General features: G+C 39.5%; 1 protein-coding gene across 2 annotated transcripts; it reads left to right on the forward strand.

The window, feature by feature from the left end:
• Nucleotides 1-579: 579 nt before the first annotated feature.
• THNSL1 (threonine synthase like 1) lies at nucleotides 580-11092 on the forward strand. Of its 2 annotated transcripts, none has more exons than XM_054060198.1 (3): nucleotides 580-598; nucleotides 3510-3583; nucleotides 4078-11092. In XM_054060198.1, the coding sequence occupies exon 3, from the start codon at nucleotides 4130-4132 to the stop codon at nucleotides 6341-6343; it is 2214 nt and encodes a 737-aa protein (XP_053916173.1). In that variant the 5' UTR covers nucleotides 580-598; nucleotides 3510-3583; nucleotides 4078-4129; the 3' UTR covers nucleotides 6344-11092. The 2 variants fall into 2 exon arrangements, with proteins under 2 accessions (XP_053916173.1, XP_053916172.1); XM_054060197.1 differs by lacking the exon at nucleotides 580-598 and adding an exon at nucleotides 644-1167.
• The last annotated feature ends 4463 nt before the right edge of the window (nucleotides 11093-15555 follow it).

Raw genomic sequence — 15555 nt, forward strand, 5'->3', positions numbered from 1 at the left:
GGGGGCGTGGGGCGGGCGGCTGCGCGTGCGCGGTGGGGTCTGGAGGTGAGGCTGGGCGCGTGCGGGGCGGGGACGGGACAGGGGCAGAGAGAGGGGGGCAGGGGTAGGGGGAGGGACGGGGCAGAGACAGGGGGAGTGACGGGCAGGGACGGGGCAAGGAGAGGGACGGGGCAGAGAGAGCGATAGGGATAGGGGCAGTGGGAGTGACGGACAGGGGCAGGGAGAGGGACAGGGACGGGCAGGGAGAGGGGCAGGAGCAGGGAGAGGGACTGGGCAGGGAGAGGGGCAGGAGCAGGGAGAGGGACTGGGCAGGGAGAGGGGCAGGAGCAGGGAGAGGGACGGGGCAGGGATGGGCAGGGAGAGGGGCAGGATTAGGGAGAGGGACAGGATTAGAGAGAGGGACGGGGCAGGGAGAAGGACAGGGGCAGGGAGAGGGACAGGGACCGCCGAGGGGAGGCCGGATGCTGGGGCTGAGCCGGCTCAGGGGATCGCGTTGCCCCTCTGGGCTTTGTTGCCTCCTCCTACCGCGCTTTGGCACCTTCGGGGCGTTGAAAGGGCGAGGCTGGAGCCCGCTCGGCACCTCCGTGACCACGAGGAGGTTGAACGGTTTACTTTGGGGTTTATTCTCATTTTTTCTCTGCGTAAAGGCTCTGATAAAAGTCAAGTGGAAGCTGTCCTGTGTGAGCAGTTTGGGATATGATAATGATCAAATCATATCAATTATGATAATTCTCGTAGGTCTCTTCCTCCCTTGAGGTCTGTGACAGCACAACCTGCGGCTGGCCTGTTTGATTACCACATTTTAACCATGTGTTATGTTTTCCCTGTACTGTACCAGTAACAAAAGCTCAGTTTTCACTCCATGGTTGTTTCTATGATTCTATAAACAAGGTGCTCAGGGACATGGTTTAGTGGCAGATTGGAATAGTTGGACTCAATGATCCAAGAGGTCCTTTCCAACCTAGTGATTCTGTGATTCTAAAACTGGGTGTTTGTTGACGATGTGTAGGCGCTGTCGGCAGACCAAGTGAAGGGCTGAGGGTTATCATCAGAACTTAACATTGCATCGAGGGATGAGTGAAAGCTCGGCTTTAAAAAAACCCTGCACTCTTCTGGGAGAATTTGCTCTATCTGCTCGTTGGATGGTTTGGTATTCTAACTAGCCTGGTAAACACGAGATATAAAGACTTAATTTGAGAATGCTTTTGCAGTGTGGCTTTGCCAAGTGAATAAAAAATGGTTTCAAAGAAATTATTGAATTCAATGTTGGCAAGATTCTGTGTAAATGTACTTTCTATGAGTAAAAAATTGATTTACACCAGAATAGGTTAAACCAGTTGAGCAGCTGAATGAAGAAATTCCCTGCAAATTTTTGCACCAGATTAACCAAGTTGATGTCAAACAATACCATAGACTGCTTATAACTTCATGTAAACATGGAAAGCTTATAACTAGAGAAATCTGCATTTACTTCCTTTCTGTTCTACACCTGTAATGTGGCAGGATTTCAGTCCCAAAGGCATAAGTTCATAAAACAATCCAGATGTTCTGTCCGGCAGCTGTGTAGTATGTACTGAGTGTGTGCATCTCAAAGTGAATCTGTAGAGCAACTAGACATGGTAGGCTGGCCGGTATGATTTGTATGGTTTGTACTCCTTTAGTTCATACATAACGCTCAAAGTGATTCATAAGTTCAGAAGATAAAATGGCTAAAATATTGTCTCTAATTTTTTTTTTTTAATCCTGAACATAACTTATTTACATCTGGACATCTAAAAAATATCTCTTGTTGTATGTTTGTATTCTCTAGAGAACATTACTAGTACAGCTTTGTAATTATACTGAACATTACAACTACTCTGCACAGATTGTTCTTTTTTAATAACTACTAGAAAACCCTTATATTGCATCCACACATGACCATTTCTTTCTACTTTAAAAAGATTGGAAAAATGTATAGTATGATATAACTTTGCAACTTGATAGGCGGTAGGACCCCAATCCCTGGAAACAAAAATCAGGTTGAAAGAGGCTCTGAACAACTTGATCTCGTGGAAGATATCCTTGCTCCTGCAGGAAGGTTGGGCTAGATGACCTTTAAAGATCCCTTCCAACCCAAATCATTCTGTGATTCTGTATGCCCATCTTTACTCTGATCCCTGCCTTGTGTCATAGCACTGGGTGCAAGCTCATATCTCCACACAGAAATGAGCAAATGCAAAGATTTAAATAATTAGAAGTATCTTGTCTTTGTAATGTATGCTGATAGTCTGGTAAAGAAAGCAGAGTGTGAAAGACAGACTGGGGAACGCAGAACAATCTAGAGTGAGGAGCAGCTGGAAGTGAAGAGTCTTTCTGGTTTGCTCTTACAAGACCTGAGCTTCTGTGTCACTTTTGAAGTTTGTGACCTGTATCTCTGGAGTTATTTGACACTATGCACAGTGGTGGGTAACACCAGGGTCAGTGGTAACGCTAAACCTGGGTTAATCATGAGTAGGTGTTTGGAAGATGATGCAGTTCCCATTTGGTGCTCACCTGCCTTCTACTGTCATTCCAAGCCTTTTTCTGCTCTCCACAGTGATAGAAGGTTGTTGGACTGGAAAGTGCAAAGAAAAGGCACTGAACAATTAAAAGATTTGGAAACTTAGTCTTTAGTGAATCCCTTTAGGTGTTTTATTTAGCCTGTCTTGATTAACATGGGGAAACTCTCAATATTTTTTTCACTCGTAGAAGTAGCTGGTATATAAATTTTAAAAAAATAATAACCATTTCAAAGCAGATGCTGGGGTGCTAGAAGTTAGACTGAGTCTTTAAAATGTAGCTATTAGAAGTTGCTGATTGCCATTCTGGTTACATGTTAAGGTGCCATGAGAAAAAAAAGAAGTACAACTTGCAGCTTAGTCAACCGTCTCTTTGTACTGCATACAATAGAAACTAAAAGTAATAATTTCTAAAAAAAATGCTTATTTTCTATGTATTGCAAATATATATATATAAAATATATGTATTTTTTTTTTAGAATTGATGAGTAAGCACACAGTTGGATTTTTACATCTGAAATATCACTAGTTTCCTAAGTAAATTGATTTTATTGTTTTCCTAACTTCTTAAGGAAGTTCAGTTTTGCTTTTATTTAAGCATTTTTAGTCACGAACAATGGATAAGTAACAGTAACGAAGTGATACCTGTTTGCCTACCTAAAATGAGAAATGAGTTTTTAGGGATTTTCTGTATAAATTTGTGCTGATTTCTGCAGCCCCCCCCCATCTGGAGATTTTGAGATTCCTTCCCCCTCTGCCCTAAACATCACACACAAATCATGTGCTGCAATTTGTGCTGATACTGATGTTGATTTCTCTAAGCAAACAAAATACCATTCAGCCTCTTGGTTAATGTTTATTGGAGATCCAACTTTCCTAGTGACTTCTTTTTTTTGAGAGTAGGGTGTCTTGATGATGTGTTCTTTCTCTTGCTTTGCATAAACTACACTCAAAACAATTCTGTTATAGGACTTCCTCACAAATCACTTGCTTGGTTTGCCATCCCTTCAGAAGAGAATTGGATGCAAGTCCTCCAGCCTGCTGTGAGTTTTCTGTGTGTTTAAGTCAGTCTTGTATTTCTTTTTTATTAAGAAAGAAAATACAAGAAATCAAAAGGCATCTTGGGAGATGGGAAAAACATGTATTCATGTATTTTGTTAATTTTAGTTCATGTTCATTATTTGTAAATGTGTTCTTAAAACTAGGTGTACTAAAACTAATTGATTTTTAATTCATTTAAACAGTATTATTTGCAAATATTATTGCAGTGTTAGGTTTGGATGTCTTGTTTACCCGGAGGATGTGGACTATTTGAAGTTGGTCTTGCCAGCGGAAGTGAGCTGGACCTGTGCAGGAGAGAAGAATAAGTCTTATTCTGAAAAAATATAATAATAAAAAAATAATCTCCCTAGAACTGATGAAGTCGTAACTGGATTTATGTTTGAATTCTTGTTGTTCTGAATTTCATATTCTTTAGGGTTTTTTTTCCTAGGTGTTTTCTGAAGAACTAATTACTGTTTTTTTCTTTTTGGAGCAGTTAAGTTGATTGCCAAGTTCGCTTGAAAGAACCCAAAAGGACCCAGCAGAAGATGTTTCATGTTGTTCAGTATCGGCCTTTAATAATCCAAAAGAATCTTTCTAGCATGTGTTTAAAACTCATGTTTTCCAGACCTGTTGCATTTGCAGAGATATGGAAGTCCTGGTTCTCAAGCCATTCTCTTGTTGGAAACAAAAATATTATCCTGATGGGCCTGCCAGGTGCTGGGAAAACAACAGTTGGGAGAATAGTAGGTCAGAAACTAGATTGCCCCGTCATAGACATAGACGACAATGTCCTTGAAGCAACCTGGAATATGAGTGTGTCGGAAAAACTGAAGGATGTTGGTAATGAGCAATTTTTGGAGGAGGAAGGAAAAGCCCTGTTGAAGTTTTCAGCGTCTGGAAGTGTCATTTCCCTTACTGGGTCCAATCCAATGCATTCTGCTGCCATGCAGCATATGAAGAAAAATGGAATAGTTGTGTATCTGGACGTACCCACACCAGTCATTTTGAGCAGGCTGAAATCAATGAAAGTGGATCGCATTGTGAGCCAGTCTCCTGGTATTTCCCTTAAGGACATACTTCAGTTTAGGAAGCAGTTTTACAAAAGGTGGTATGACATCCGCGTTCTTTGTGGCTGGGATATTGCAGCAGAGGTAGCAGAAAAGGTACTTGATGCTGTGAAGAAATACCAAAACTCAGAACTGGAATCTTTCATTTCAACTCGATCCAGTGCGTCTGGAAGGAGTATGGAAAAAGACTCTTGTAAATATTTCAGTGATGTTGTTACTGAGGGCTTAGCCCCTGATGGAGGACTCTTTGTTCCCAAGAGAGGACTTCCAAAATTTACTGCTGGAGAATGGCAAAGCCTAATAGAATCAACTTACATTGAAAGAGCGCAGGTGATACTAGAAAGATGCATACATCCTGCTGATATTCCTGCTTCTAAGCTGGCTGAAATTATTGGAACTGCTTATGGAGAAAACTTTACTTGTTCTAAAATTGCCCCAGTTAGGCATCTGACAGGCAATCAGTTTCTCCTGGAGTTATTTCATGGACCAACAGCATCATTTAAAGATTTTGCATTACAGATGGTGCCACATATATTTGCATACTGCATTCCCAGAAGCTGTAATTACTTGATTCTGGTAGCTACTTCTGGTGACACAGGGAGTGCTGTCTTAGATGGCTTTAGTCGTCTCCATGATGCTGACAAACAGAGAATTGCTGTGATGAATTTTTTTCCTGAGAATGGGGTAAGCCCGATTCAAAAATCACAGATGATTGGCTGTCAGAAAGAAAATGCGTGGTCAGTAGGTGTCAAATCTGATTTTGATTTTTGCCAGACAGCTATTAAGCAAATCTTTACTAATTCTGATTATACTGGCTTTCTTACAGTAGAATACGGAACAGCCTTAGCTGCGGCAAACTCCATAAACTGGGCACGACTGCTCCCTCAGATAGTATATCATGCCTCTGCATACCTTGATCTTGTTCATCAAGATATTATTCCTTTTGGAAGCCCTGTAGATGTATGCATTCCTACAGGGAACTTTGGCAACATACTAGCAGCTTTGTATGCTAAAATGATGGGAATTCCTATTAGGAAATGTATTTGTGCTTCTAATGAAAACAATGTTTTGACTGACTTCATAAGAACAGGTGTTTATGATTTGAGGGGAAGAAAAATAATTCCCACTTTTTCACCAGCAGTAGATATTTTGAAGTCCTCCAATCTTGAGCGATACTTGCACTTGATTGCTAATGAGGATGGACAACTGGTAACGCAATTATATAACCAGCTGGAAAATAAGGGCCATTTCCAGCTAGAGAAAGATCTTCTTGAAAAGCTACAGCAAGACTTGGTGGCTGGCTGGTGCTCTGAGGAGGACTGTCTGGCTGCCATTCACTCAGTATACAGTACTACAGGATATATTTTGGATACACACACAGCTGTTGCAAAAGTAGTTGCAGATCGATTACAAGACAGAACTTGCCCAGTTATTATTTCATCTACCGCTCATTATTCTAAGTTTGCACCTGCTATCTTGAGGGCCTTGAGGATTGCAGAAATAAAACAGAATCCATTGAGTCAGCTTCACTTGCTGAGTTCTTACAGCCCGCTGCCTCCGGTCCACTGGGGTCTATTAGAGACACTTAAAAAGACGGGGAATGAGGATCACCAGGTCTGTGCTGCGGATATGAGTATGCTGATGTCCCATATAGAAACCTTAATTCAAAATCATTTTATGAAAGTTTTCTGAGCAGCTACTCAGATGCCCACTGTGTCAATTGTGGTACCTTCTTAACAAGATGCATGTTGTAGTGAAGTCATCATTCATCTGGTCTGTGTCCATTCCACAGCATAATGTCCATGGTTTTATACTCAATTGTGAAGTTTTCAACAGAGTTTGTAAGCAAGGCACCTGAGATTTCTAGCAGTGTTGAAAGGTTGTGAACTGAGAGTGTAGAAGATGACTACTTTTTTGATGGCCATACATAGTAGAGATGGCAGTGGTGCTGGCTGTTCTTGATGGTGCCGTCTCTTTCACAAGCCTGAAGCACAGAGGAAGATAATGAAATTTGACCTTTCTGAAACTATTAGCTCTTGCTTTGTTGCAAGTATGATGTGATCATTTGGTCAGTGGGTGATTAGTTAAACATTAACTCACCTCACTTAGGACACTGAAATATAATAAGATTGTAATCATGTTTGTGTGTTACTAATGAGAGTTGATTTCTCTACAAAGATTGAAGTATGCTTGTATTGTTAATCCTTGAACCATTCATTTTGGTGGCTTGTTATCTTCTTGTATAATACTTTTATGTATTGCAAGGCCAGCATTTATGTAAAAAAATCTAATTATTTTGTTTTTCAATCTTTTTTTTCTCCCAGATATTTTCCTTTGTAAAATAGCATCTTTTATTCAATATTTTTAATAATTTTTGAGATGTGATTCTTCCTCCAGTGTGTTATGTTCTTTTTCCTAGATCTTTTCTACTTGAACTTTCAACTTTAGAATCCTTTTCTAATGCTATAGCAGTATTAGCAGCAGTCTCCTTAAGTAGGAACCAGACTTGACCATTTATTTACATTTTTTGTGTATTCTGAGTTTTCAGAATAAACATTTTGTCTTAGAGGTCATATAGCTTTCTTGTTCTGATGACTTCTGGTTTAATATCTTTCTTAAATTAACTTCCTCGACATTCTATTTTATTCATGTTTTGCTTGAATTAGTATAAGAAAAAAGCAAAGCTTCCAAAAGTACTTGGAATCCCATCAAGGAAGGTGATGTTGAATCCCAGTGTCTGGAAAGTGTGATAGCATCAGAGGTCTTCATTGTGTAACCTAAAGTAGATCTATACTAGCAATCTGTTTTTGCTAATGACAGGCTGTTTATTGTTTTTTTTGCATCAAAAAAAATAGAGCAGGTTGCCCTAGGAGATCATGTCACTATGGACAAACTTACTATGCTAACTGTAGATCATATTTGGCACGGGCATAAAGTATACCACATTTCACACTAAGAGAACTGGTGAAATGATGTATTGACAAGTTTTGAATGGCACGCAGTTACAGGTAAAGACTTAAGAGTCATCAGATGTGAGGAGCTGTGGTTATGGGAGGTTGTGGTTCCCACCAAGATTCAGACAGGAAAGTATTGGCAAGAGAGGTGTTAACATTTTTTGCCTCTTTGAGAGTCAGCATCACCTAGATGTTGGGACTCCTGGAGCTTTGAACTGTTCCCATATCCCCCAGCTTTCTCTGTGTGTCCACTTGTAGGTTTTGCCCTGTTAGAGGCAAAGAAGATACCATCTGGCAAACTGTTTTAAAAAATGGTCATTTCTCCCAGTGTAAAGTTAAAGGCCCAAACGTGCATTTGCTGCAGTGAATAGATTTTACAGTAAGATTAAATGGAGCTAATAACAAAGGTGCAACAGAATAGCTCTCTATATTCTGCCATTCTTGGATGCCTTTTTAGGACTTTTGTAGTTCTTTTTTCTGCTCAGTCCTCACTTTCTGTTCCTAAAGTAACATTGGATAATAATTTCTCATTTTTATTTTCACAGACTCATAGAACAGCCCAAGTTGGAAGGGACCTCAAAACATGATCTGGTCCAACCTTTTGTGGGAAAGGGAGCTTAGATGAGATTATCTAGCACCCTACTCAGTCACATCTTAAAAACATCCAGTGATGGGGACTTTACCGCATCCCTGGGGAGGTTGTTCCAGTGACTGAGTGTTCTCACTGTGAGAAATTTCTTTCTTGTATCAAGATGAAACTTCTGGTGCAACTGGTAGCCATTTGCTCTTATTGTGGCGAGACCTTCCGTCCTCTTCCTTGCCACCATTTAAATACTGGTGAAAAACTGTAATGATGTGCCACCTGAACCTCCTCTTCTCCTGGGTGAAGATATCTAAGACATTCAGTCTCTTCTCATCGTGCAAAGGAATTTTCATTATTTTCCAGACACAACATGAGAAAGACAATAAATGTGTAATTAAAAAAAAAGCAGTCCAAATTCTGTAAGGAAAACTTGCATAAGCATATTGCCAAAAAAGAAGCATTGCTTGTGTAGGTGATAAGTGCCCATCTACCTTGTGTTTCTGTGTGTTTCAGTCTGATTCTCACAATAGTTCCAAGTGGAAAAAAAGTAATGCTTTCACTGTCTGTGCTCAGTAAAAAGCCAGAATTCTGAATCTTTAAAAAAAAAAACCCAAACCAACAAAACACAAAACCCGCAAAACCCCAAACAAACCCAGCTGCCTGAACTGAATTACTGGAACAGGAATTGGTTTCAGCATAAGGACTCCGTAGAAATCCTGCAGTACCTGGTTCTGTAGGGCTTAATGCAATTTGACATAGGGCAGTTTGTCACATATTGTTAAAATATTTTATAGAAATGTACACAAAGAAGACCTTGTTTTCGTAGAAAGTACTAGAAAGTACCTAAAAGAGAAAAGCTGAGATTCTAAATAGGCTAGAAGCCAATGTCCTTCATCAGGTTAGCTGATTATTAGATAAAACAGTCAGAACTAAACTAACAGAGGATTTATTTTGGCATGACTCAAATGATATTTGAAAGTTCATGACAGTAGCTCAGGCTTGGTTTGAAGGAGAATGTATTAGTAAAATTCCTAGTTGCTATTTTGATATCACATGAGCCATTATAACAGTTGATATGATTTGAATAAGTAAAAAACCAAGCAGGTGTACTTCGTTATGGGCTTTCTCTGTGTCATTAAGGGTTATACAGGCAGTGATTAAAGAGCATGTATGGTATTCAGAATTTCTAAAGGCTTCTACAACACAGTATTTACTAATTTTTTAGAATAATTACTTAATTTTTGAACTTTGTTGTAACTTCAGTGAATTATTTTTGTGCACCACACCTGTTATGGATTCTAGTAATGGGCCCTATAAAATGCTGCAGTAGTGTTGTCATCCTGGATGTACACAGTATTTGTGACCAAGTGCTGATGCTGTGTTGTGGAGGCTGTAATGTACAATCTTCTGGCTTGCCTTGTCATGCTGGGCCTGGAGGAAAGGAAGAGATTTCCAGACTTCCAGAGTGCTCATTCCTGTGCCTGGTTGCAGGGGGATAGGATAGTGAGGGAAGCAGCCTAGCTTTTCTAAATGTCAGTCAGCAAAATACAGTGGTTCAACAAACGCTGTGCTACTGTTACTGCACTTTTTTACCCACTACCACTATTACGAAAGATTCAAAGGGCATTAATGATTAAGAGCGGACACAAGTTCTGGGTTTTGTCTTTTGCAGACGTTTCACGTGATATTTTCTATCAACTTCTTAAGGCAAAAATGATGCACTAATGATGCACAAAAGTAGATCTATATTCTAATGGTAGCAGGATTCTTTAAGCCATTTGGGCCTGGTGTATATGGAGTTTGCTTCTACCTACGTAAAGATAAACTGCCACAGTCTGAATCAATATAAGCCATGTCTACAGAGATTGTGAGCAAGCACATATGCACATTTCCACTACCTTTGTTGACCTGGAGTAATAGCATAGCTTTAGTTAAGCTGCTAATGTTATGTATAAATCAATTTTTGCTGGACACTGATACTACATGAAAAAACATAAGGACAACACTGATACTGCATGAAAAACTTTAGGGACAAATGTAACAAATTGAATTGGATTTTCATGGCAAGGTTTTGGTAGTGAAGAGGCTGCAGGGGTGGCTTCTGTCAGAAGTGGCTGGAAGTTTCCCCTGTGTCTGATACAGCCAATGCCAGCTGGCTCCAAGACACATCTGCTGCTGGTCGAGGCTGAGCCCATCGGTGATGGTGGTAGTGCCTCTGGGATAACATAGTTAAGAAGGGAAAAAGAAGCCTTGCACAACACCAACTGCAGCCAGAGAGAGGAGTGAGAATACATGAGAGAAGCAACTCTGCAGATATGAAGGTCAGGGACGAAGGAGAGGGAGGAGGTGCTCCAGGTGCCAGAGCAGAAAGTCCCCTGCAGCCCATGTCAAAGACCTTGGTGAGGCCGGCTGTCCCTCTGCAGCCCGTGGAGGTTAATAGTGGAGTGGATATCAACGTGCAGCCCATGGGCGACTTGATGCTGGAGCAGGTGGGTGCATGAAGGAGGCAATGGCCCCATGAGATGCCTGAGCTGGAGCAGGCTCCTGGCAGGACCTGTGGCAAGAAGAGCCCACTCTGGAGCAGGATTTGTGACCCTGTGGAGGACCCACACAGAAGCAGTCTAGTGTGTTCCTAAAGGACTGCACCCTGTGGAAGGAGCATTTGCTGGGACAGTTCATGAAGAACTGCAGCCCATGGGAAGGACTCACCTTGGATAAGTTCATGGAGGACTGTGTCCCATGGGAGGGACCTCATACTGGAGCAGGGAGAGAGTGTCCCTCTGAGGAGGGAGTAGCAGCAGAGACACAGTACGATAAACTGACCACAAGGCCCAGTCCTAGCTCCCCTGTGCTGCTTGGGTGAGGAGGTGGAGAAAATCGTGAGAGAAGTTGCCTGGGAAATATGGGGGTGGGGGAGGGGGGCAAGGGCAGGTGTTTTAAGATTTACTTTTTTTCTCACTATCCTACTCTAATTTGGTTGCTAATAAATTATTTTCCTCGAGTTGAGTCTGTTTTGCCTGTGACGATAATTGCTGAGTGATCTCTCCCTGTACCTGTCTTGACCCACAAACCTTTTGTTATATTTTCTCTTCCCTGTCCATTGGAGAAGGGGAACTGATAGAGCAGTTTTAGTGGGCATCTAGAGTCCATCCAGGGTCAACCCACGACATGGATGTAAGGATAAATGTGATATCTATATTTAAGCTTTTTATTATAAGAATACAAATGCTTCGGTTTGCTTACAGACTTGCCAACTGCTCACTATTTGCCTTTAGTCACAGTCCTCAGGGTGACAGAGAGTCATTTGAGGTAAAGGATGAATAGAGCATATAGGGATGGCTTCAGAAGATAATTCTGCTTAACATCTTATAATTTAGAAAGAATTGCTATTTACGTTTTTGAGGTGATGGAATTTTTAGCAGATGGAACTCTAAAGGGAAGATTCTTATTTTTCAGGAGGTCAGCTTTGCTCTTCAAGGACACCAAGAACACACATTGTTATTAGGTAATAATATTTGATATGCCGGAAAATATGCATTAGTAATTTGTATTCACTATATTTTTTCTAAACACTGTGGGATCCACTCTGCACCATTTCCTTTGCAAATGTGTTCTTAATTCCTTATAATTGTTATGTAAATAAAATCCACTGAAAGAAATTATTTCAGAATTGATGTTAAATCTTGAAAGACATGTTCTGTTTACTTGAAAGTTAGGTGCGTAGTAAACAAGCTTCACTTTGCTGAGAGTGACAGATATTGGTGAGATAATTTGCATTATCCTGGAATAGAAGTATGTATAAAAAAGAAACTCTCATTAAAAATAGCAGGAGTCTTAACACTCTCTTTACATTGCATTGCAGACTTGTCCAGTGCTGCATAGGAAATCTGTATTCTGAGGAATTAATATGGAAGAGGAAATCTGTGACAGTTTAATATTTCTTATTTGCACTTAGTTCAGTGGAGGAATGTACTGGTTGTTAATAGTTACAGAGCAACTTTAGTTCACATGGAATATGATTTCAGGATCACAGGCTTACAAATTACTTGAATAGTTAAAGCAGCAATAAGAAATGAGTAGTTCTTTTCAGTGAAGTAATGTGAACAAGCAGTTAATTCTGAGCACATATTAGCAGCTTGAGGAGCATTTTAACATTACTGTGTTTTTTCATAGTAGTCATAAATGTGCTCAGCACACTTTTGAGAACTGAGAAGCTGTTGCTTCAATGTTGATTTTTTTTTTTTTAGAATGAAGCAATCTAAAAGATACCAATCTTGGTTTTGCTCTCCAACTTATGTGTAACTTTTGAAGGACTTGGCATGGAGGTAGATCTGAGCTTCTTTTGTGCCTTTTACTTGAGAAGACACTATTCCCTGGTAGCTGTTCAAGATGGCTTCTGACTACTTTCTTGCCAGCACAAGGAAATAAAATGTTTGATAGGAAAATTATTCAGCAGATTTTAGAAAACACCTGTTTTACTTGCTTAGGTACAGTATCTTATAAAATTTAACAAAGTAGAGAAATCACAGCATTTTCCTTTTGCAACATAGGAACATATTTTTCATAAAAACTGTATCTCAAACTTCACAAAATCATTTACATAGCGCAGGAATTGTTGCTCAAGCATTTTTTTTTAGCAGTTCATTGCTGGTATTTGGAATGCCCTTAGACTGTCAAATAGTTTCTTTTATTTTAAAGAAGTTATTGCTATAGAAACAAAGTATCACCCCAAATTTAAAATTTGTCATAACATAATCAAGTCTAAACCTGAAAGATCTCAGAATGTAAATCTGAAAGGACAGCTGTAACTGAACAGATTTGTTATGAGAGTTCACACAGGATTTGCCTCTTATCCATAAGTTTGTTAAGAATACAGAAGGAAATGGAATAATGACTGCTCGAATTTACAGATACCACAAAACTTATACTAAGGAGCCACTTAAACAGAGTAAAGTGAATTACTTAGTTGGAAGCTATAAGCAAACTGCATTTCACTGTGGCCTAAAGTAGATCTGTGTCTCAAGGAGCAGAGGTTTGAGGACATACTTACCAAACAGTGTCTAGAGGGGATGTGCACGCTCAATGAAACATGAATTTTCAGCATGGCTTGTGGCCAGGAGGACCACCAAGATTCTCAGGTTTAGAAATGGAAATACTGTCAGGGAAGTAATATTGCTTTGTATATTTGACTTCGGTGTTATCTTTTGGAAGAATGCTATGCCTAATGCCAATAGTCACAATTTCCGGTAATGCTGGAACATTGGACACAAAAGAGTCATGAGAGCAATAAAAGGATTAAAGAGAAGCACTGGCATGACACTCTCAATGAGTAGAATCTGCTTTGTTTAGTGAAGGGTGAGTTAGTCTGAAGAAACCATCTTTGGAGCAAAAATTTTATAATAAAATAATATCTGTTCTATCTAGCATAGAAAGGGTGGTCCAGTAGAAGTTGGACACATTACTTGAAGAGATAAAGGCACGTAACAGAATGCTAAAGGTTTTCTCTAGTCTGGATGAGTTACATGACTTCCTGAAAAGTCGTGATTTGATAGAAAGAGGACCAATTCAGGCAAGTCAGATCCACGGTATGCAAGAGGTCAAGGTAAATAATCACGACAGTCCTTTTTTGGCTCCCCCAGGGGTAACCTGCATGCTTACAAAAGTATGAGCAGTATTTCACAGAGCTCTGAGTGCTAAGAGGCTTGAGTGCTAGAGATTGTGAACTCATTTCAGCCTATAGTGTTATCAGTACACAGAACAAGTTCTGCACTAAATAGGCGACTGGATATGTTTAGCCTTGTTTTTACTGTCTCTAGAGTATTGCAAATGGATTACTAATGCATACCCGGACTTGACTCATGGCTGTTAGGATATGGCTCATAAGTTTTAAATTTCATTATACAATATGTGTTGTGATAGTTTGGGCAATATATACTTCCATTATGGAAATGAGGTGGAGATACATAGTGGGGAAGTGCCTATGTAAATGTCAACTGTTTTGTGCATGGCTAATTATTATTCATTTTTCTAAGCTTTTAAAAGTTATACATATTTTAAATTTTATTAAATGCTTTTGGTCCCCTTCTGGCCATTCTTATTTACTTGTAATTTCTCTCTGCTTTCCCGAGCAAGTGGTGATCTGATGGCCGTTTTCCATTAATTTTCAGCTAGGAGTAAGATTTGTGTAAGACAAATTGAAAAATCCAGTGTTTCCTTTTTAAAGGTAAACTTGACCTTTTATATATCAACCAAAGATGCTCCATGGAGTTTAGAGAACGTAAAGTGTACTCATAAGGTTCTGCTTCAAAAACACATTTGGAGAAAAATGTGTCTATTTTCTATGCACTTTAGACTAATTCACTAAACTATAGCTAAATAGACTAGGCATTTAGAGGACTTTTTTAGTAAATTCACATGACAATCTGGTTCTGTTTAAAATGCTAATAAATGCATCCCATCTAATGAAACTAGTCCTCCCTGCATAATTAATTAGCATTGTATGACAAATGAGGACAAGAAAGCCATATTCACAGTCATTTCCATCTAGAATGGGCTATAAAAGAATACTATACCGTTCTGAAAGGTCATACATGAATGGTTCATTTCTGCAAAAACTATACTTTGCAAGTAAATATTTAGTTAATATTACCTGGACTCGTTGTTACATACAGCTTTTAACCACAAGATGGCATTCCTAACAGAACTTTGCTAGACCTGATAATTTCTTGCAGTTTTTTTAAGGGGTCTACATGAAAGGCTTTCCAAAGCATTTGTAATGTTAGATGAGCTTTTTATATTTTCATTTTTATAAAACGTAATTAACATAAATTTAAATAATAAATCTTAATGATAATTAGGTTAATACTCATTGACATGTGGAGTACCCAGACATGTGTGATGGTTCCAGGTCAGAGAAACACTCTGTTAATTTACGGCATTATGTGCTGCTAGAGATATTTAAACTGTAGATCTTGAGTCTGTTTTGCTTTAATATAAGAATCTAAAAGAAAAAAACCTCAATTCTTTAATATTTAATTCAAAAGCCCAAAGAATACCATGTTCTTACATGCAAAACCCAGGTGTCTGGGGTTTTGAATGTGATGCAGCATATGGGGCTTGTAGTGAATTTTGGGATAAAGAAAAGCAGATAAAGTGTTCACAGGAGTAAACAGTAAATAGTATGGCTTACTGTGCAGGGCAGGGTTTTGCATAGCTTAATGTTAAAACGACCAAGCAGCATATTTTGAAATGCCTGTCACCCAGGATGATAAGAGAGCCCACAGGCAGCCCTGCTTTGTATCTTTTTCAGTTTCTGGTAATCTTTGCATGTGAAAATCAAATATCTTATAGTTCTTTTTCCTTAAATA

This window comes from Cuculus canorus, chromosome 2 (genome assembly GCF_017976375.1).
Source record: "Cuculus canorus isolate bCucCan1 chromosome 2, bCucCan1.pri, whole genome shotgun sequence".
Taxonomy (NCBI): Eukaryota; Metazoa; Chordata; class Aves; order Cuculiformes; family Cuculidae; genus Cuculus; species Cuculus canorus.

Excerpts from the sequence above, each read along its gene's own strand:
- THNSL1 (XM_054060198.1), top strand. The coding sequence starts at position 4,130 with ATGTTTCATGTTGTTCAGTATCGGCCTTTAATAATCCAAAAGAATCTT.